The 23652-nt window shown below is 43.4% G+C and overlaps 1 protein-coding gene across 1 annotated transcript; it reads left to right on the top strand.

Annotated features, from left to right (window-relative positions):
* Positions 1-8988: 8988 nt before the first annotated feature.
* On the top strand, positions 8989-23390 carry Rnf122 (ring finger protein 122). Its single transcript, XM_015501254.2, has 6 exons — positions 8989-9444; positions 14416-14572; positions 19815-19860; positions 20132-20173; positions 21938-22020; positions 22279-23390. The coding sequence occupies exons 1-6, from the start codon at positions 9420-9422 to the stop codon at positions 22391-22393; spliced, it is 468 nt and encodes a 155-aa protein (XP_015356740.1). The 5' UTR covers positions 8989-9419; the 3' UTR covers positions 22394-23390.
* Positions 23391-23652: the final 262 nt, after the last annotated feature.

The raw sequence follows: 23652 nt of genomic DNA, 5'->3' as shown, positions 1-23652 counted from the left end.
CCCATCTTCAAAGACGAGTAGTTGCCTCCATCTTTTTCGATTGTTACAAGAGTCAAGAAGTCCAGCCCAAACTCAAGCAGATGGGGACTAGACTCTACCTCTTAAAGGAAGGGGTATCAAATGATTTGCGAATGCATTCTCAAAAATACCACAGGGACTCAGCCTGCATCTGAATTAATGTACTAGATTTACTGACTCCTAGTCCCGTGCATCTTCTCGGCCATGATGCTTCATGACGTAGTTCAAGGACAGTAATGACTAAAACTGTTGTGTGACAGGGACATGCCAAGCAGTTTTCAAACATTTTACCCCTCATACAATGCTGTGTAGTATATGCTACTCATAGCCCTAATTTTATAGGTGAGAAGAAAAGTTTAGAATTACCATGCCAGACTCTAAAGCCTTATTCAGCAGCAAACAGCATGCTTTGGGGAGGCAGACCAAGGGTGGAATTCTTGCACCAATACTTGAGTTATATGATTTTTGGTAATACCTAACCTTTCTGAGCTTCAGTTTAACATTAGAATTAAAAGGAAAGTTGAAAATAATAAACTTTCAAGGATTGCGGTAAGGAGTAATTGAAATCATGAGACGCACTGAGCACAGGAATTGGCATGAATGGGGAATCAATATGTCCTCCCATCTTTGCTTCATTCTCAGATCTCCACTCCCACCCAGGAGATGGTTCAGCTCTGACCTACAATTTGCTTCATTTCAGAAAGCCAAAAACTTAGCAGGACTATGCAGAATACCTGGGCAACCAGGTAGCATGAACCTCATACCCTCTGTTTCCACCCCCACCCCCATCCTTCTCTGATACTTTGGAAAACCATCAGGCTATGCTTAGGAAGTGCTTAGGAAAAGACTCTGGCAACTGTAGCATGGTCCCAGCCTTTGGAGAGAGAAAGGATGTTCCTACTTAGTCCCACAAAAGCCTTTGTCTCCTACTGGACTTTCCATGTGTGTTGGGACCTGAGGAGAAGAACAGGCAAATTGCTGCCTCACATTCCTAGAGAACCACAGACCAGGACATGGGAACATTGCTGGGTACATTATAAACACCTGTGGCCAAGAGTTGTATCAATTTCCTAAAAGAATCCCAGTACTTAGACTTCCCCAGTATCTGGACAGAGAAAGATCAAAGTTTTTAAAGAGTAAAAAGAGCAAAGGGGCTAGGCATGTATAGTACATGCATGAGCTTAGCATGTGCAAAGCCCCAGATTCCGTCTCTAGCACCCAAAAAAATAAATGTCCTAAAAATGAATATGAAGGGCCTCATTAGCCCAGTGTACAATGAACAACTCTCAACAACTTTAAGGAATTACATGTTCCTTTGTGAAAATTCTTTACTAAAATATTAAAAAGCTTGGAATGCAGCTCGGGAGGCTGAGGCAGGAGGATTGCAAGTTCAAACCCAGCCTAAGCAACTCAGTGTGACATTGTCTCTAAAAAAAAGACACCTTGGAAAATTACTGTGACAATTTGTCTTATTTTGAGGCATGACATATTTGTTTACTCAGTTAATTATCACTGTTTACAAACCAACCCTGGTTGACATTCTTTTACACATTCTTTTTTTTCTTTAATTAATTTTTTTATTTATATATGACAGCAGAATGCATTACAATTCTTTTATTACACATATACAGCACAATTTTTCATACCTCTGGTCGTAAAAAAAAATATATCCACGCCAATTCGTGTCTTTATACATGTACTTTGGATAATAATGACCATCACATTCCACCATCATTTCTAGCCCCATGCCCCCTTCCTTCCCCTCCAACCTCTGCCCTATCTAGAGTTTGTCTATTCCTCCCATGCTCCCTCTCCCTACCCCACTATGAATCAGCCTCCTTGTATCAGAGAAAACATTCAGCATTTGGTTTTTGGGGATTGGCTAACTTCACTTAGCATTATCTTCTCTAACTCCATCCATTTACCACAAATGCCATGATTTTATTCTCTTTTATTGCTGAGTAATATTCCATTGTGTATATATGCCATATATTTTTTATCCATTCATCTATTGAAGGGCATCTAGGTTGGTTCCACAGTTTAGCTTTTGTGAATTGTGCTGCTATAAACATTGATGTGGCTGTGTCTCTGTAGTATGCTGTTTTTAACCTTAAGACTGAGGAGAGAGATAGCTGGGTTAAATGGTGGTTCCATTCCCAATTTTCCAAGAAATCTACATACTGCTTTCCATATTGGCTGTACCAATTTGCAGTCCCACCAGCAGTGTATGAGTGTACCTTTTTCCCCACATCCTCATCACCACTTATTGTTGTTTGTATTCATAATAACTGCCATTCTGACTGGAGTGAGATGAAATCTTAGAGTGGTTTTGATTTGCATTTCTCATCATCTAGAGATGATGAACATTTTTTCATATATTTGTTGATTGATTGTGTATCATCTTCTGAGAAGTGTCTGTTCATGTCCTTGGCCCATTTATTGATTGGGTGATTTTTTTGGTGTTTAACTTTTTGAGTTCTTTATATACCCTAGAGATTAGTGCTTTATCACAAAACTCAACTCAAAATGGATCAAGGACTTAGGAATAAAACCCGAAAGCCTGCATCCAATAGAAGAAAAAGTAGGTCCTAATCTCCATCATATGGGATTAGGCCCCAACTTCCTTAATAAGACTCCTGTGGCACAAGAATTAATATCAATAAGAATAATAAATAAGAATAAGAATCAATAAACTGGATTGATTCAAACTGAAAAGTTTCTTCTCAGCAAAAGAAACAATCTGTGAGGTGAATATATCTTGGTGAATACAATCTGACAGCCTACATCTTGGGAGCAAATCTTTTCCTCTTACACATTCTAAGACTGGATTTGGAGGTTCATGGAAGAGAGACTCTTACAAAAGGAGAAATGGAGTGACTAAAGCCTCTGTCCCCTTCCCCCCACAGAGGGACGTGGCTGACCCTCTCCAGTTTTTCTATTGCTTGCAAGGCCTTTAAAATGAGGGGATTCATGGGGTGCATAAGAAGTCTTTGGGGGGTTGGGACTGTAGCTCAGTGATAAAGTGCTTGCCTCGAATGTGTGAGGCAGTGATTTCCATCCTCAGCACCACATAAAAATAAAATAAAGATACTGTGTGTTCATCTACAGATAAATCAATATTTAAAAAAGAAGAAGAAGAAGACTTTAGGGTGGGGCAGTGGAAATGAGAATCCCTTGACTCCTTAGGAAGATTTTCTGGAAGCTTGGTACTACCTTGCCCTCTTTCCATGGAAGATTTAGAAACAGAATTCTGCTTCAGCTTTCTCAAGAGACTTAAAAAAACAAAACAAAACAAACAAACTATATATATATATATATTTTTTTTTTAATATGAGCCCTTTATTGTTTCAATTTCCTCCTCAACAAAAGAACCAGATGTGTCTTCCTGACTTACACAAAGACAGCAAAGGAACCATCATATTTGGTTGGGGGCAACATATCTAAACTGGATTGACATAATGTGAGAAATCAATATGTCTTCGATAAGAACCTTCAATCTAGGAAAATGCTGGAACTAAATCAATTTTTCCTTTTTTAATATTTTTAATGAGGTATAATATTTGTACATCTTTATAGAGTACATTGGGGTAATTCAATACATGCATGCAATGAAATGAGCAATAATCAAATCAGAGTAATAAGTATTTCCATCTCTTCAACAATTAATCACTTTGACCTGTTGGGAATTTTTTTATTCTTCTAGTCATTTTGAAATATAAATTATTTTAACCAATAGTTACCTGACTGTATTAAAGAAGAACGCAAAGAAATCCCTCCAATGTGTTTTTTTGGTGTCCCCTGCCTTTCCCAGTCTCTAATGTCCATTATTCCATTCTATTCTTTTTTTTTTTTTTTAGTTGTAGCGGACACAATACTTTTATTTTATTTATTTATATGTGGTGCTGAGGATCAAACTCAGTGCCTCACACATGCTAGGCGAGTGCTCTACTACTGAGCCACAACCCCAGCCGTCCATTTCATTCCTTAACAAGGCTGCCCTATTGGTTCCTACAAATGAGTGAAAATATGTGATATTTGTCTTTTTGTTTTTGACTTGTTTCACTTAACATAATGACCTCCAGTTCCATCCATATTGTTGCAAATTATAGGACTTCATTATTTTATGACCAAATAGGATTCCATTGTGTAAATATACTGTTTTCTTTATCCGTTCATCCACTGAAGGGCATAGGGTTGAAGAGGACCATAATAAAGTTGGGAGAGCAAATATCTTTTTGGTATAATGATTTCATCTTCTTTGGACATATACTTGGTAGTGAAACTACTGGTTCTATTTTTAGTTTTAGTTTTAGTTTTTTTGTTTTTTTACTGTTTTCCGTAAGGGTGTCCTAGTTAACGTCCCCACCAACACTGTATAAGAGTTCCCTTTTCTCTGTCTCCTTGCCATTTCTTGTTATTGTTTTCACCATTTTGATGATAGGTGTTCTGACTGGGGTGAGATGATATCTCATTGTGGTTTTGATTTACATTCCTCCAATGATTAGCAAAACAGTATTTTTTCATGTATTGTTGGTCATTTATATGTCTTCTTTTGAGAAGTATATTTTTAGTTCTTTAGCCCATTTTTTTTAGAGAGAGAATTTTTTAATATGTATTTTTTAGTTTTCGGTGGACACAACATCTTTATTTTATTTTTATGTGGTGCTGAGGATCGAACCCAGTGCCCCGAGCATGCCAGACAAGCATGCTACTGCTTGAGCCACATCCCCAGCCCTTTAGCCCATTTTTTAAATTGGATTGTTTGTTTGGTACTCAGGTTTTTTAGTTCCACGTATATACTTGATGACAATCATATACTTTATGTCAGTCAAGTACAATCTTGTTGAATGAGGAGTTTGCAAGTATTTTCCCCCATTCTCTAGATTGAATCTTAATTCTATTGGTTATTTCCTTTGTTATGCAGAAGCTTCTTAGTTTGACTGAATCCCATTTGTCTATTTTTACTTTTGTCACCTATGACTTTGGGGTCCTATCTAAAACATCACTGCCTATGCTTATTATGTCTTGCAGTGTTTTTCCTATGTTTTCTTGTAGAAACTTCATAGTTTCAGGTTTAATTGTTAGGTCTTTGATCCATTTTGAATTGATTTTTATGCACATCTAAAGAAAGGGATCTAGTTTCATTTTTCTTCATATGCATATCAAATTTTCTAGCACCATTTATTGAAGATGCTGTTTTGTTGTTGTTGTTGTTGTTTTTATGTTCTTGATGCCTCTGTCAAAAATCAGCAGGCTGAGGCTGGGGATGAGGGAGTAGCTTAGTGGTAAAGCTCTTGCCTATCTTGCACAGGGTACTGGGTTCGACCCTCAGCACTGGGGGTGGAAGGGATTAGTTGGCTGTATTAGCACAGATTAATTTATAGTGAACCAACATTTTCAAAAATGCCCAAGACCTTAGCTCTTTGGCCAGCCTACATCTTTCAACCCAAGCCATTATCTGAGGTATTATACTGTGACTACACTGGCCCAGGAGGGAAGAGGGTGGGACCTTGGGAAGAAATATGACACTTTTTCCAAACTGGAATCTCTAAGTGCCTCAGGAGAGCTTACTGGATGTTTGAAATGTTAGTCATAAACTATAAATCATTATAGAACATCCTATCTGATGACTGCAGCCATGGTTTATGTGTGTGTGATCTGACACGTTCACTGTCTTGACTAACTGGCTCGGTCTCCAAAGAACTTCCCTTGTTCCTACCTCCAAGGTGTTTTCCCACAGAGCCTCTTTTCATTCTAAAAGGGAGTGGGATAGAAAGGTCTTCCTCATTTCCTGTCAATTTTCTCTTCAAAGGCTCTTCCTCTTTCACAGTTTTGTGCTAGGAGTACCTAGCAGAAAGTCTTAACAAAATTTGAATAACCTATTTCACTTCACCCTGAGGCAATGAAGAGGAAAAAAATCATAGAAGTAAACATTACACACATTTGAGTTTTTAATAAACTTCATTTTTTTTCATGCAGTTTTATGTTCACGGCAAAATTGAGGGAAAATTACAGAGAATTCCCATACACCTCCTGTCCCCACATATGTACAATTTACCCATCATTAGGACCCTTCACGTTGTGGTATATTTGTTACCACTGATGAACCTACATTGACACATCGGTATCACCCAAAATCCATATTTTACATTAGCGCCCATTCTTGTGGTGTTGTACATTTCATTGGTTTGGAAAAATGCATAATGACATGTAATCCCATCATAATATCATACAGAGTATTTTGCTAACTTTTAAATCTTCCAATTTCCACCTAATCATTTCTTCCCACCAACCCCTGAACACCCCTGAGATTTTTACTTTCTCTATAGTTTTGCCTTTTCCAGAACATCATATCATTGGAATAAAACAATACAGATTTTTTTCCTTTCCTTTCTTTTCCTTTTCTCTTCTCCCTCTCCCTCTCCCTCCCTCCCTCCCTCTCCTCCCCCACCACCTCCTTCCCTCCCTGCCCCCTCTCTGTCTCTCTTTCTGTTAAGGATGGATCCCAGGGCCTCCCACATACTAGGGAAGCACTCTACCACTCAGCTATACCCCCATCCCTTTTTATTTTATTTTGAGACGGGGTCTTGCTAAGTTGCCAGGCTGGCCTTGAACTTGCAATTAGATCACATACCATGAGGCCTGGCTCTACACAGTTTTTAAACCTCTAGGCTGCATCAACAACCTGGCTTAAATTACATGGTTACTTATATGTATGCACAAATTATAAGCATTTACTAAACCAGATACTAGAACCAAGAAAGTGGTCTGTGCCCTTGAAAAATTTCTTGAGGCAGGCTCATAGAGAAATCAAACTCCGGAAATCACATACTCAACTTTATAAACTTATAGCACACTACGTTATATATGTGAAGTATTAAAACAGATTCGGAAAGGGAAAATAGCAGACCACAGAAAACTTGAAGTTTTAGCTGAATCTTAATGTGTTTGTCAGGCACAGAAGGAAAATTCCAAACAGAAGCAATATCATGTATAAAATCACAGTCAGGAAAAAATAATACTATGTACAAGGAACAATAATAACAAAAAGCTTCAAAACTGATGAATAGTGCATGGGGAGAAGAGTATTGGGAAGACAGGCAAAGACTAGACTGAAATGTTTTGAATGCCACGCTGTATTTCAAAAACACCAGAGACGGGTAAAAGTTATTAAGCAAAGGAAATACATTTTAGAAAAACTCTGGAAAGAATGGATTCGAGAATATATAATAAGAGCATTATTTCTCTCAATAGCTGTGTGAAAATTCTGGGGGGAAAGTATATCAAAATGAAGATTTCTGGGACCCACTCTTTACTGAGACAAAATTTCTGGACTCAAGGCCTGGGAATCTATAAATGTTACACGTCTACCATAAGTAATTCTTATGGGCTCCAAAGTCAGAGACTAGAACTAGAATGAGAGAGATCGGTTAGGAAGCTTTTGCAATTGCCCTATTAAGAAATGAAATGAGGGCCTGGGGATGTGGCTCAAGCGGTAGCGTGCTCACCTGGCATGCGTGTGGCCCGGGTTCAATCCTCAGCACCACATACAAACAAAGATGTTATGTCCGCCGAAAAACTAAAAAAATAAATAAATAAATAAAAAGAAATGAAATGAGTTAGATCAGTACATGATGCTCCTCCAGACTAGCTCATAAGGAAAAACAAGTGTTTTATGTCCATTAAGCAATCTTCCATATCTTATGCAAATATTAGAGGGATGATTTAAAATACAGGGGAATTTGTGCACAGCTTATGTGCAAATAGCACAGCAATTTATCTAGGGAATTTGAGCATCTAAAGATTTTTGTATACTTGGGAGTCTTGAAACTGATCCCCCACAGATGGAAAGGGAAAACTATTTGTTCCAGACTGATCTGTGATGTTGGTAAAGACATTTGATACCTTAAGGATCATACTTTGAAGTGACAAAGCATTCATATGCCTAAGCTTATTTGGGAGTCAGGAATTCCCAGGAGTTAGATAAAGTATTCATCTCCAATTAACAGACTGGATAGGGAGATTTCACAGGAAGATAAAGACATTCTTGTTTGTTTGCTTGCTTGCTTGCTTGTTGTCCCCTTACTTGCATTGTAAGCCCCAGGAGAGCAGAAATCTGCTGTCTCTGACAACATTGATGGTGCTCTTGTGCCAATGGTGCTTGGCATACAGTAGGCTCGCGGCGAATACTTTCTTTGAAAAATGAAAAGTGGAAAGACAGACAAAACCAGCAAGAAATGATGCAGCGTCAGAAAGAATAGTGGATGGAGAACTGAGAGACTCCGTCTGTCAACTACTGTTCATTCAACACCTACAGGGCGCTAGAAGCTGGGGATTCCTGTCCTTAAGACATCTACGGTGCCAGTTTCTGGTTTTGATTCTGCTAATCAGGAGAGTGCAACCCTGCCAAGTCATCTGCCTTAAGGTTCGGGCCTTGATTCCTTGTTTGTAAAATGAGGCGCTGGCCAAAAAGTAGGATGACAACGAAAGCCCTTTCCAAATCTCAGTTGTATCCGTCTGCTTTACCCTCTTCCCTCATTTGTCCCTTTTTGAAGTGAACATAGGACTGTGCTTTCTGCCACCTAAGACCAGGTCCAAACCCAAGGAGCTTAAGTAGAGCTATTCCCCAGGATTAGCTTCTCAAACAGCTATAGAAATGCTAAATAGTAACAGATCTGGAGGCGGAAAACAACGTGGCACTAATTGTTCAGTTTTTCCTCCAGGTCCAACACCGAGGAAGCCGGACCCCTCCGGCGACGCACTGAGCAGCTCACTAGTATTAGGACGGGAGTCTCAGGGAGGTCTGGCAAGGTGGGGCCGGCAGACACCCACCTTGAAAAGATGCTGCCCTAGCTTCAGGGGAAAGGGCCGGGCCTGCAAATAATACCCGGGGGCAGGAGGAAGTCTCTCATTGGCCGGAGGGAAGGTGACGAAGAGGGGGCGGGGTTTGCCGGGGGGGGGGGGCAGTATTAGGCAGGGGGTGTGAGTAGCCGGGTGTCAGTTTCGGAATTCCAGTTGGTTCTCCTTCGCACGGTGGGACTCGAGCCTAGCTTCCCGCTAAAGCCTTTGCTTCTACTAGCTGGGAGTTGCTGCCGTCTGGGCACTCCCTCCTGGCTCTGCATCGCTCCGCATCTCCCGCAACCCGAAGCCCTTCGTGCATTTCCTCTGTGCTTCTGCTCCGGGAGAGTTTCTGTTTGTTTCCTCCTCTTTCCTCTTTGTTGCTCTGAAAACCGTCCTTAGTGCATCCCCCCACTCCGGAGGGAGTTGGACTTTTCGAGAAAAGCGGCTGCTGCACACTGCACCGGCCACTCCTGCGGACCCGCTAGGCACTGCGCCCTACCCGCCTGCCCTCCCCTCCGCCTGCGTTCGTTCGCCCGAGAAGGCCCGCCCAGACTTCATTGATGCACCCATTCCAGTGGTGTAACGGTGAGTCTCGGGGCGGGAAGGCGAGCGGACTCTGGACTGGCCGCAGACGCCAAGGGGGCGCAAGGTTTAACGTCTGATGGGTTCGTCTTAGCTCTCGAGTTAAGTTTTTCATGCAATGGGACGGCGAAGAAGACGACCTGGTGTCCAACTCTGCGGTGCACAGCGCGGAATTTGAAACAATCCAGTTTTAACGCGAGGGCTTGGAAGGGGTCTCTGAAAGTGTGGCAGGCCAGGGGCGTGGGAGCCAAGTGGTTCCCAGCCTTTGTGTGGCGATTCGGCTTTTCTACCCCCTTCCCCTGCCTTTGTGCGCTCAAACTCTGTTCTTTGTTGTGGTGGTTGGAGAATTAAATCCACGCTTGGGCTAGGTTCTCCTAGAGGGAGCTCAAGTTCCCGGTCTGAAACTTTGCAGGCTATTTTAAATATGTATACAGTGCAGCCTGCGGGACAAGGCGCGGGGGTGACTTCCTCTCTCTTTGTTGGGTTCCCACTGGCAGCTAGTAGGACTCCGCCGGTGGAAGACGATGGATTAGAGTGTCGCTTTACTGAATGAATAAAGTCTTGCAGATATCTCCGCTCCCAGCTATTCCTGTGGTAGGAGGTTGGCCTAGCAGGAGCTCTGCTTTCTGGCCCCAAGGCCAGGCTATGCGGTCTGTTCCCGAGCCTGCGTGGTGACCTCACCTCCAGACCCAGCCCCCCACCCATCATCCCCCAGTCCAGGCCTGGTTGAGGCTGCTGAGTTAGTTCATCTCACCTGAGACTTTTTGGCGGTTCAGGTGATACGGATTAGGTTTGGGTCTGAATTTCTCACTGAAACTGCACTTAAGGAATACTTCTGAGCAAATCACTTTTAAATACCAATGTTCACCCACCCTTCCCCCAGTGGTCCTAGAATCTTGACCGCGTTTTTCCGACGCTGGGAGTGGGGGTAGCGGGAGTCTAGAAGGAGGTGGGAAGCAGCTGGCCTTATTTTGAGTGTGGCAGCCTGGCTAGTTAGGAGGGGGAAAAGATCCATTCTTGAGAGTAGACTCCTGCCAGATCGTGGATTAATTATTTCAACAGGCTTTTGTTTTAAGGCCGGGTTTGGGCAGCATGTGTATGAGTGTCCCCCATCCCCCTTCTTCCTCCTTTGGCTAGTCGGATCTAATTTCCTGAAAATGAACCAAGCCGTGTGTGATAGGCGGGTAATGTGGGAGAGGGGGCGGAGGATGGGGGTTGAGGAAGGACGGTGCATCCCAGCATCTGGGAAAGATTCCCGTTGGCTGGGAAGGAGAAGCAGTTCCCAGATCCCCTGGTCTTTCTTGGCCAGCCCTTCTCTGACGTCATTCTTGCTCTCAGCCTGCCAGCTGAGATGAGACATTCTGATGTCAAGGCTTTCATAGGTTGGCGGAAACAATGGAACAGAGACTTAGAACTAAGGGGCTGTGGTTAACACTGGTCTTTCTTCTGGACTGCTACCTTTCAAATGCGATTTTAGGTCTTGCTTAACCTTTCATACTTTCTGCCCTGTCTTGCTGAGTATTAAACCTAAGACTGATGCTCATGCTAAGCACAGCTCTACCCTTGAACTGCACTCCAGCCCATATCTTTCACTTCTTAAAGTGGCTGACTAATACTGTCCTTTGACTCCAGTGAGGAAGCAACAGCCTTCCCTACCCCTAAGGAAAACAGCTGGAGCTCCTATTACCTGGGACTAGCAATCTCTGTTCTTTGCAAGTTTCTTGCACTAACCTAGTCCTGGAGCCCCAGGGAAAGCCTTTATGAGACAGGAAAAGATGGAAGAGATAAACTGATTAGAGGACTGCTGGGGCCACAGTGCCTCCAGGGTACATGTGTATACTCTCTGCAATGGTTGCTACCACAGCTTTGCAAGTCCCCAGAGCAGGAAACAAAATTAGGTTCTTTGGGACCCAAAAGATACCAGGATTCAGCTCATGAAAGATAACACAGAAGAGCCAATGCATATGGAGGGAGGGTAAGTTAAGACAGCTTATTAGCATCAGATATGGCTGAGGCCAGAGCAAATGGTACAGGTTGTGAGAATAAAGAAAGAGAAGGGTCATTGAAATGGCACAAAGACTGCCACTCCTACCTTAAGAAGTGAGAGACTGGGGTGGGGCAGAACACCACATTAGCATTGAAAAGAAGATATAGTTTTTTGGAAGGGAAGTCCTGAGGCCCTTTGCCAGTATAGATTGAAGGTTGGCTTTCTCAGGCCAGTCTAGCATGATCTCCTCATAGAAAACTGATATCCTTTAGCCCATGGAGAGCAAATATTTTAGTGGGAAAGGGTGGTGAAAGTGTCTTAGTTTCTAATCTTCCATGCAGTCTAAAAGCAAGGGGCTTTCTAATGAACACAGCAAAGCTTAATAGCTAATTATTTCCTTAATTTCCCCTTAATTAAAAAGTCCTTCAGAACAAGAACTTCTTTTGCTTTCTGTTTTCAAACAATGTCTAGGTCAGGGCATAAAGCAGGCCTTTAACAATACTTGTTGGTTGACTGGTGATTTATTGGCTGAGGGCACTTTCTGGGCAGTTTTCCCAAACATCAATCTTCTTACTTTCAAGTAGGAGCTTTGCCAAGGGGACCAGGTTGTTTTGAAAAAGCAGGGAGTTATTTATCTATTAACTAGTTATCAAGACAAGCCAAACACTAGGCTAGGCACTGGAAAATATATGAAAGTTCATGTTGATGTCCTCAGACTTAGAGTATTTGGGCTTGTTAGGACTATACTCTCGGTGACTCTTAGTCTTGGTTCTCAGTCTTAGACCCACCTCTGCTGTGAAACCTAACTTTATGCCATGAAAATCTTTGTGTCTCTGCTTTTCTATAGAGTAAGATCGTCCGATGATTCTTCCACTCTTCTTTGCCCTTACTATCTTAGTGCTTATATAATCAATGCTCAATGCATACTTAAATTAAGTTGATGCTAGAAACAAGTGAGTATATAAAACACTGAATGAGCAAGGGCCAGAATAAGCCATGCAGGTTGTGAGCTGTAGAATTCAGAACAACACAGCTCTTTGGAATATTACAAAGAACAGGTGGTGAACTTTAGAAAGAAGGAGGGAGTTCTAGGCAGAAAAGACTGCATGAATGAAGGTATAGATGCAGATGAGGACAAGATTGGGCAAGAAAATGTGAGGAGAATGGTCATATGTGGAAGTGTTGAAAACACTGGGGAATTGCAAAGGGACAGGGGACGTGTTTAAGAGGACTTGAAACCAGACATGCATTTGGAAAGTACACGATAAATGGAATGAGAGGATGTGGTAGACATGTGGGGAAAATTAGACGAGATGAAACTGGAAACAGCAATGACAGCAATTAAGAGACAACTAGTCAGTAATGAGTATTTGGAATAGAGATGTGCAATAGGAAGCAGCACACTCTGAAAGAGATTTGGATAAAGGTGATGAAAAGGAATGAAATATACCATGTCAGAGTTGACTTCCAGTCTTTGGAATCAACCTTCTGCTGAGTGGTATTAGCACTAGTATTTATCTAATTCTACAGCATACTATCAATTCCTGACTCCTAACTTAAAGCTTCTATGCCTAGAACCCAAGAGCATAGAGACTTTGGGAGCTAGGGCTCCTTAGCTGTTTACTTTAGGGAGATTATTTAATGATTAAGTTGGTTTTTTTTTTTTTTCCGCATTGGTGGGAAAAGTGACATTTTACTGTGGCATTCCAGTGATGAAACTGGAAGCCACATATAGTGGTGTACCCCTGTAGTCTCCAGAAGCATCACTTGAGTCCAGGAGTTCCAGGCCAACCTGGGCAACATAGTAAGACCCCAATTGTTTAAAAAAAAAAATAAGTTTAAATTGGTATCATGAGAATGCAGTCGGGAATTGGGACACAGCAGTCCCAAGTTTTGTTACTGAAGAATTCTCCCCTTTCCCTTCCTACTGCTGTTCTAAGCCATCAACTTTCTATCAGTTCTCTTTCCAGCTACAAGCTGGCTCCTACCCTTCTAGGTGCCCAGGGAGACATGACAGAAAGAGAAGCTTTTCTTTCCCAGCAGAACTTTGTGCCTTTGCCCAGAACCTGCTCACATACCCATGTCAACATGTCAACACCAAATACTAGCTAGAGGGAAATGGCTGCCACAGTGGGAAAGCCAATCAAGACGTATCTCTGAGCCACGTGAAAAGGGAAGCAGAGTAACTAACTTAGTGCTTCTCAGACAAACTGTTCGGAAGAGTTACCTGAGTCTCTTGTGAAAATGTTGATTCTAGTTCTTTTAGCCTGGGCTGGGCCCAAGATTCTGCACATCTAACAAGTTTCCAGGGTGTACCATCTCCATAGTGGAACTGTATCATGAGACTGAGTACAAAGGACGGAGTAAGGGAAGCTGCAACTCCCCACCCCCAACCTCATCTCCACTTTCTGGAACACTGGCCTGGACTTGGAGTGAACAATTTCTATTCTAGTCCTGGCACAGCTTGTCTTCTGGAGCAGGTGGCTTAATAATGACAAATGACCTTTGCAATTGCACTTTGCAATTTATGAAGTCTATTTCTTATACTGTCATTTTAAGTCCTCTCTATATTTTGCTGCTTTTTAGATGACATGTGAAGCTTAGAGAGGTAGGCTTCTTAAAGGTCGTGCAGCTATCTAGGGAGAGTTGGGTTAGAACCCAGGTAATTCGTTTTCTCACCTATGACCCTTCTTCAGTCTATGAGCTTCTACATGATGGAACTGGGTTTTCCATTTTCTCCTTGATCTAAATCCTTGATCCCTATAGGTACCTTGAATGGAATTCCATTTCACATATTGGTTAAATAATTTACCCAAGATCATAAAAACCTAGTAAGAGTTAGAGCTGTGATATTAGCTCAAGCCAAAGAATCAGAGGTTTAGGAGCCTTAGCCTGCCATTATTCTTTGCATTCCAGCTGACACAGTGTGCCATCACCCTCAGGGATAAATTTCCAAGTCTAATATTATTTTTCTTCTTTTTTTGCAGGGTGTTTTTGTGGCCTGGGACTGGTTAGCACTAACAAGTCCTGCTCAATGCCACCCATCAGTTTCCAAGACCTTCCTCTCAACATCTATATGGTCATCTTCGGCACGGGCATCTTTGTCTTCATGCTCAGCCTCATTTTCTGCTGCTATTTTATCAGGTAGGTGGGTCACTGGCTTACTTAGGGAGGGAATTCAAGGAGGGAGGAAACCAAGTTAGAGTCACTAATCTCAGGCTGGAGCCACTGCTAGGAGAACATGGCTAAGCCTGCTCCTCTCTGGGCCCCTGAGGCCTGCTGTTTCTATTTATATCAGCCTATCAAGTTGTCCCAGAGCACATAAGGTCACCAAGGGTTGGATTGTATCCCATCTCTGGGCCAATTGTTGGACGGTTGCCTAGAATTACTATCCAGCTGTATAGTATAGTTGGTGGTCCCTAAGTATTCTTCTTTCCTCCACACTTATGCCCTCTAGGATGCCAGGATATCCATGATACCAGAGGCATGTTTCTCTGCCCTCCTGAGAAATCTTGTTGTCAGTTCCTCATGTTGATATTAGCAAGCTGATGTCTGGAGAGCTATATGTTGATTCTGTCTTGGAAGCTTTTATTTTGGAGAAGTGGGGGAGGGGGGAATGAAAAATGTCATTTATTCTTAATTGCTTGGGGATCCAGGGAGGGACTTGAGGTTGGCAGGGGTAACCAAGCTCCTGGAACCGTTTTTTTTCCTGCTGTTGAAGGACCTGGGAACTGGTAGCTATTTTCTAAAGGAAAAACTTGGAGCACTTTGACATTCAGAGTGGAAATCAGGGTAGTAATATTTCTGACTATATGGGACTGTCCTGTACATTGGAGAGGGTTGGACATCCCTGGCCAATAAAACATGTGACAACTGATGCCTCTCCTACCACACATATTACCAAATGCCTGGGTAGATGTCAGCTGGGGTCTAGGCCAGTATCTGATTAAATTATTTAAGGAGATTAAGGACAAGGAGCACTGACTCCCCACTAAGATGCCCTGCTGGGTGCATCCTTCAACTGGAAGGCAGCTAGCAGGGAGTGGCAGACACTTGTCGGTATACCTCAGGGAAGGGGACATGGATATCCCCTCAGGCATTTCTCCAAAGTTCCAATTGGCTCCCTTGGGGCTATTTTTCAGAACTTTTCAAAACAGGTCCCCAGGACTAGACTTTTCCACTTAAGTCTATGCAAAGAAAATAATGGTTTATTTTCCCTCTTGTACAGTTGAGTGTTAAATTTGCACTTCAGTATTAATTGGGGGTAAGAAAAGACTTATAGTATCTTTTCCTCCCTCCATTCTTCTCCATTTTCCTGAACCCTAAGTTTTCTCCCTCAAACTTGTCTATCTACCAACTTATTCCTATGAACCCCTGTATCGAGCCATTCCATTTCCTCAAAAGCTAAGTACTAATAAGTATTTGATATGAATACATATCAAATACAAATACTTATTTAGGATGAAACTGAAAGGAGTCCATAAAACCAACTCTACTTGGACCCTTTCTACATGCACAAACACACATGCATACATGCCAAGCAGCAAAGGCGGTCAGCAGAAGAAAATCCAGAGGCTATCCCTTTGCAGGAAGTGAGTGACAAGGAAGTGGGTTTATTTCCTAACTGTGCCACTAATAGATATAACCTTCGGTTTTCAGCTACTCTTTACCAAGAGCTTTTCTGTGTTCCAGGCACCGTGGTTAGCATTTTGTAAACCATTTAGCTCATCAGCTTTTCTGAACAGTCTTTTCTGAACAGGTTTAGTTATTAGCTCATGTATAAATGAAGACATTCATGCTCAGTTAAGGACTTGCCCAAGGTCACACATCAAGGGAGATGCTACTGGTGGGCTAGCATGGTAACAATTGGTTGATCTGTTAGATTCCTTCTATAGCTGTGCTCTCCAGGAGTCTAATTCCTTTCATGGGAAGTGGAGGAACTTCTGTGCCATTATTTGTACCCACTTCCAGCTGGGCATTGGAGTCCTAGAGAAAGAAGCACAGGCGAGGGAACCATGTGTCACTGATTTGTTTCTCTTTGGCTGCCGTAAAAGAACAGAGCAGTAACCATATGATACTAAAAGCTGTCCCACTGTGGGGCAGCTCTGGGCCACCTGTCCCTTCTGCAGTAATCTGCTCCTTTATCACCCTGTCCTGCAGCCCGCCCAAAGCCAGTTGACCCTGGAATTTCATGGCTTCAGAGGCCCACTGGTATGTGCTATGTGTACCTATATATAGAAAGACACCCAAGCATAGAAGCCACTTCCTCTCTCTGCTTCTTAGTTTCCTCCTAGGCCAAAATAGGACCATGACCACTGCTCCTGACCTGGTGAGCTCATCAGCCAAAGCCAGCCTCTGCTCCCCTGCTGCCCAGTGCTCCTTTTCCCCCTCAGTGCTGACCTCTGCCCTGCACAGGATGGAGGGGCCAGTGAAGTACAAATGGGCAGGAAAGGAACAATTATTTTCAGGACCTGGCTTCATTGTTTCTTCTAAAAGGGAAGAGAGGAAAGGAGAGCCTGCTGGCAGTAGCTAGGGATGGTCTTATTGAATCCCGGGTATTTTTAGTTGCTTTGCTCAGCCAACAGCTGAGAAGGCCACCTGTCCATCCCCAGCTGGGATGGCCCGAGCTCTTTTCTTTTTGCTCTGTTTTCCTTGCAACCTTTTGGAGCCTCAGTTTCATCACAATCTAATCCTTCCTGAGCTGAAATCTTTATACAAGATAAAGGTGTAACTGTGAAGCCCTTCTCCATCCTGAGGGTTCTGGAAGATCTCTGAGTACGATCATCACAGAGAACTAGCTAGATGAGACAGGTGAGGGAAAGGGAGGATACCTTAGGCACCAAGGTTCAACCGGATGGCAGGGGAGGTATCTGAGTCTCAAAAGAGGCATGGCATCCCTCTTTCCCCCAGAAAGTTAAAAACACAGGCTTGGGGCTAGTTTTGTAGTTTCTCAGTAGAGTGCTTGTCCAGCACATTTGAGGCTCCTGGTTTGATCCTTAGCACTACAAAGCAAAACAAAACCATCACACAGGCTCTTCACCACTTCCTTATGTGCTCTGCACATAGCTGGTAATGGAACAACAGCGTCTTCCCTCAGACTGGCTATGAGCTCCCTGATGATGAGAACACATTCACCTTTCCTCCACTTAACTCACTGTCAGATAACAGATTAGCTCACTTAAGCTTTGGATGCATCTTCTCTGCCCCTCTGATGTGGAAGTTGAGAAGAGAGACATGTGCATTATGTATGAATATATTTTCTGGACCATAGTGGAAAGAAGGGGAAGAAGGCTGCCCCAGCCCCAAGCCTTTGGCAGAAGTCCACTTGAACTTGACATCTCCAGAGGCTCCAGGAACATATGACCTTGCTGGATCATGTGATTTCCTGTCAGGAAGGATGGAAGAGGCTGGCAGCCCCTTCTTATCTGACCTACACTGTGTCTAAGCTATAGCTCCGCCTGCACCTTCTCTCCACTATAGCACCTTCTGCACCACCCTGACAGCAGGCTCTCTAAAGCCTGTGGGTCAACTTCACACCTGCTGTGACTGAACCTCTCCATGATTCATGGTTCTCTGTTTCTAACTTGGGTCAGCAATCTTTTTTTCTATATAAAATCAGATAGTAGATATTTTAGGCTTTGTGGTTCATGGGGTTTCTATCATAACCACCCGGCTCCTCTGTTTACATGCCAAAGCAGCCGATAAATGAACTGAGCATGTCAGTGTGCTGGTACCATTTAATTGGACACTGAAATTTGAATTTCATGTATATGTTTTTATGAGGCACTAGGGATGGAATCCAGGGCCTCACACGCACTAGGCAAGTGCTCTACCACTGAGCCACATCCCCAACCCTGAATTTCATGTATCTTTTATGTCAAGAGATAAAATTATTTTTTTGTTACTAGTTTGTTTTTATGAGATATTCTTCTTCTATATTCTTTTTTTTCTGGAACTGGCATTAAGTGTAGGGTCTTGCGCATGCTAGGCAAGCACTCTACCACTGAGCTACACCCTCAGCTCCTTTTACTTCTATTTTCATGCATTGAACTATAAAGCCTATTCTTAACTTCTGGGTTCTGTAAAAGAATGGGAATGAGGTAAATTTGCCCCTTAGATCGTCCCTACTATAATTTGGTGAGTTTCTGATGTTTGCTTCCAGTAACCCAGGCCAGGGTTAGAAATAATCAGTGAGGGCTGGGAGCTTAGCCAAGTGGTAAAGCACATGTGCTTAGCATGTGGCAAGGCTCAATCTCCAGCACCAAAAAAGAAAAAAAATAATAATGAGAGAGAGAAAAAGCACTCGCGAACACCCCGTCAGGTTCTGTTATAGCCCAGGCATAGGAGGCCATCTAAAGGTACCTGCTGTCAGAGTAAGTTTTCCCCACGAAAAGTAAAGCAGCACAAATTTGTGCATAATTATGGTCCTAGCCATTTGCATAGTAAGCCATTCAGAGAGTCTTAGACTTCATGAGATGTAAAGGTGTGTCCCAAGATCATATCACATTCTCAGGACTATGATGTATACATCCTGATTGGGGGGACAGGTCATATTCTGTAGTAAAGAGAATGAGCTCTATAATCACTTGGAGTTTGATTCAACCGGACACAGCTGCCAAGTAGCTCTGTGAAGTTTGGGCAAATTTCTTAGCTTCTTAGGGTTTCATTTTCCTCATGTATAAAAAGGAAAGTTTCTCCCCTTTTAGAGTTACTTGGACTCGGTGAGAACAAATTTGACTAGGTCAGTGTCCGAGCAACATGTAGCACATACCCCATTAACTATTATGCCATTGCTATTAGTAACAACATGCCGTGTTTTGGCTACGGCGAGGTAGGCTGTTTGCGGGCCACCAGCTTACAATGAAGAGGCAAAAACAAAGAAGGCATCGCCTGGACTGTTTGTTTGGCACTTGAAGGGAAGAGTGTGCTTTGGTTCTGGGATACTTGTGTTCTCCAAGTGGAAAATTCCCCTAGGTCAAAAGAGACTTATTATCCCGCTACCCTGGCTTGATGGAAGGATCCCTTCTAAGAATATCTAACTCCTTCTCTACAGTTGGAAAGCACATTGTTGATCTCTATTGTTTGGATATCTGAAGAATTTACCTGCTGGGAAAGGGCCGGGAGAGTCATTGAGCTACAATGGGGTGTTCTGCCTGAGAGTCTCCCAAGCTATGTATGGGATCTGCTGAGAATCAATGAGAGGCTTAGTCTTTGGTCAATTCTGGGTGGCCTGGATGGGTCAGAACCATATTCCCTGGCATCTAGAGGACAACCATCTCTCCTCACTCCCAGAAGAATGCCCAAGTAGCCAGCCAGCCTGGCCTGCTGTGATTGCTCTGTTTATGCAAAAACATAGTAATCATCTCTCTTTTTCTTTTTCCCCCAGCAAACTCCGGAACCAGGCACAGAGCGAACGATATGGCTATAAGGAGGTAAATGCCACCTCTTTGCCTGCCATTTCCTCCTCGAGAAGGCAGGAACCCAAGTTCCCCTCATTTGTACCTCCTTGGCCTCAGCTCTGGGCCTCCCTGAGACTAGCTCCTTTCACTGTCCTCAAGTCAGGCTTGCCCCAGACTGTCCAGAGCCCTCCTCCTCCATGGGAATCAGGGAGACACCCCATGAAAGACAGGGGACTCCCTTCACTGGCCCATCCTGCAGGCCCTGTGCTGGTTCCTTCAGACATCTTTCCCCATCTTCTTCCAGGTGGTGCTTAAAGGTGATGCCAAGAAGTTGCAGCTCTATGGGGTAAGTGTCCTGGGACGGTATGCAGGAGGGCCCCAGCAGGTAAGGCAGACAGCACCTTTCTCCAGCTCGCTGCCAGGATCTTTTTGAGAATGTTTTTAGTCTCTGTTTTTGTATTTGCTTTGGCCAAATAAAAGGGACTCATGCCAGCAGGTAATCAATATATGGAATTTATTATGGCTAGAACAGCTTATGCAGGGGGAACAAAGAGCAGGGGGGATTCACACAAGGATTTGGGTTAGTAGTGACACCATGGCCCCAGGAATCCTGCCATGCATAATCTTCAAGGGAAGGCTGATCACAGTGCTTCACACCATAGGAAAATTTCAGCTAACTTTCCCACGTTTACCAGTGTATAGACCCTGTCCTAACCTCTGATCTGTGAATCCATCCCAGTGGCTCCTCCCTGTTTCTCCTCTATTTCCCGGATCCCCGCACACATACCAATTCTTTGGCTCCCCTCAAATCTGACCCTTAATTGGCCATTTCCTGATCCTTTCCCACCTATGCCTTTGAGGTCACTTAATCCATTTTCCAAGGCTTTCCTCGGTAACCACAGACACTCCTAATCAGAGAGAGTCTGTGGTTGTTTGGGAGTGGGGAGGATGCCAGCATCATCAAACATGAGACTGCCCAGACATGGCCTCATTGCATTTTTATTTTTGATGTCTGCTGTGACACCCAGGAAAGTTCAAGTGGTTTCTAAGCCTTCTTAAAAGAATAATTCAACTGAGATCATGGAGGCTGATACCTAAGGACTTAAGTCTCAAAAGAATGTAACTGACTACATCCACCCCATCCCTTTATTTACTTTTACTATTATCCTCCTTGTTCCATGTATATGCTAGAGAGGATTTAAAACTATTCTCCCAGTACATCACTGTCCAGTGGAAACTTACATGATAACAGAAATGTTTTATATCTGTCCTGTCCAGTATGGGAATCATTAGCCACATGTAGCTACTAAGCATTTGAAATGGCGCTGTCTACTAGTGGAGCACGAGGGAGGGTGCGAATTCTGTTTCAAAGCAGCTTTGAGTCAGCCAAGTAGACCACACTTTCCTGAGTTGAAAAAATCTATACATGGTGGCAGACATGTTCAAGGAATGCTGCAAGGATTTGGTCTCTATAAATCATGTGATAGATAACTGTGTAGAGAGGGCAACTAGAGGCTGTGGAACAATACTGGAATCATGCTAACATGAGGAAATAGTATCATACTTAGAAATCTTGCTATGAGTATAAATAATGTCTGTCCAGCAGAGAAATCTCTGTCCCTTCTCCAAAAGACCTGTTTTAACTTACGACATAAAACTTGGGAAAATTGGATCTTATATATTTTTTTTCTTTTTTTGTTTGTTTCGTGTTTCTGGGATCAAACTTAGGGCCTTGCACATGCCAAACAAATACTCTACCACTGATATATGCCTTCAACCCACATTATTCATATTAAACTCTGGATTAAATAAACTTTTGTAATAATCAAAAAAGAAAAAGTGTGGCTACTGCAACTGATAAACTAAATTGTAATTTTTATCTTATCTTGATTAGTTTCAATTTAAGCTGCCACATGGGGTTAATGGCTACCAATTCTGTCAATAGAGTTTTATAAAATAGAGCTCGTTTCTCGGTGAGAACAAATTTGTTCTCGGGTTGACAGAGGGCTAGAATGGAGTTTATTTGGCTGTGGATGAGACGAAGACCTCCGGGATGGGTGAGTAAAGTGCTTCTGCAATCTCCTCTCACACGCCCCCTTTCTCCCTGCAGCAGACCTGTGCAGTCTGTCTGGAAGACTTCAAGGGGAAGGACGAGTTGGGCGTGCTCCCATGCCAACATGCCTTTCACCGCAAGTATGTGGGGTTATGGCCAGGATTGCCCTGTGGAGAAGAAATAATCAGGGAGCATTTTCTAGAACCTTTCACTCCTTGCCACCTCCCATCTTCCCCTTACCAATGATACCCTAGATTTGGTCTTGTCTGAACACCAGAAAAGCCAGAAGTGTTAGGTTGTGGCAGGCACAGGGATGTTCTTCAAGAAGCAGTGGGACTGAGAAGCAGCTGGAGCAGTCTGAAGGATCTTCTTAGAAATAACAATTCTGTTGTTCACAGGTGCCTAGTGAAATGGCTGGAAGTGCGCTGTGTCTGCCCCATGTGCAACAAGCCCATCGCTGGGCCTGCAGAGGCCACTCAGAGCATCGGGATCCTACTGGATGAGCTGGTGTGAGGGCTGCCTCTACACCAAGACCTGGAGAAGACTTCTTACCATGTGGGCACCTGGTCTCTCTTGCACAGCTGCAATGAACAAGTCTTGGATGATGATGGTCACGCTTACCTAAAAGGGAGAACGGCACGGGGCTGGTCTTCCCCCAGCAGGGCGAGACCAGTGCCAGCCTTGCTTCACCTCTCTGCCTCCTGAAGCCTCCTTCCGTATTACTCAGTACTGATGGCCTCAACCAGCCAGACCTCTATATCCTGGCACTGGACTATCTACTTACCTTGTCCATGCTCTGGGAAGAAATCCATCTTTATCTGGCTGTGAACATGGAGCACCCTATTTGAAGGTTCTCCATGGAAGGCAAGCTTCCCTGACTTAGGAGCAATGAGCTGACTCTTGTCACACCTCCAGTGTCTCATCCCCGCTCCTCATAGGAGGTTAGAAGGGAAGGAAGGAAAGATCAAAGAACCAAGTACTTTCACTGGAGGTGAGGGAGGCTCTGCATGAAACAGGGGAGAGCAGGGACCTATAAAAGGAATAAGTCAATGTTTACATGGAACCTATTGAAATAAAGGCTGGCTGGCTGGCTAGCTGACTACAGAGGACAGGGGCACTGATCCCTTCCCCTGCTAGGATCTGAGGTGCTATCTATCTGTTCTCTCCCTCTTCCTCAGTTAATCTCAGAGCTTCCTATTTCTTGTTGTGGTGTGAAAGCCTCTCTAGAGGAAGGGTTTGTCCTATACACAGCCTGATTCTCAGAGGTTTTTTCTAAAGGAACAAAAGGGGTCTGGGGACAGGGGCATCTGGAGGTTACAGCAGCAAGATACCTGCTTCCCCTTTGTAAATAGTATTTTTATACTTCATCCTCACCATCTCAGGCTTTACATATGGGATCCCCGGAATTCAGGGGTGGGAAAGGCTTCTGTGCCTCCCTAGAGTGGGCTCGGGAGGGAAAAAGTTATGTATTTAAAGAAAATTAAATTTAATAACAAGTTTCTCTAACCAACCTTTGCCTGTGGTTATAGCCCGAACCTGTGGGGCTCTCTGCTGATAGAGGGAACAAAGCTCTCCACTGCCTCATCCTACTTCCTCCTACCAAAATCAGACACACACCCACTTACTGGAACCACCTAGCCTCTTATATGACATCTAGAAGAATGGCATGGTAATGTTTTATGGTACTGTGTGCACTCAGATCTTGCACCATGTCCCAAGAGGGTTCTGAATAACAGGGTGTGTTAGGTGGACTGAGAATGTCAGGAACAATT

Source organism: Marmota marmota, unplaced genomic scaffold (genome assembly GCF_001458135.2).
Source record: "Marmota marmota marmota unplaced genomic scaffold, marMar, whole genome shotgun sequence".
Classification (NCBI taxonomy): domain Eukaryota; kingdom Metazoa; phylum Chordata; class Mammalia; order Rodentia; family Sciuridae; genus Marmota; species Marmota marmota.
This window is presented reverse-complemented; position numbering and strand designations above follow the sequence as displayed.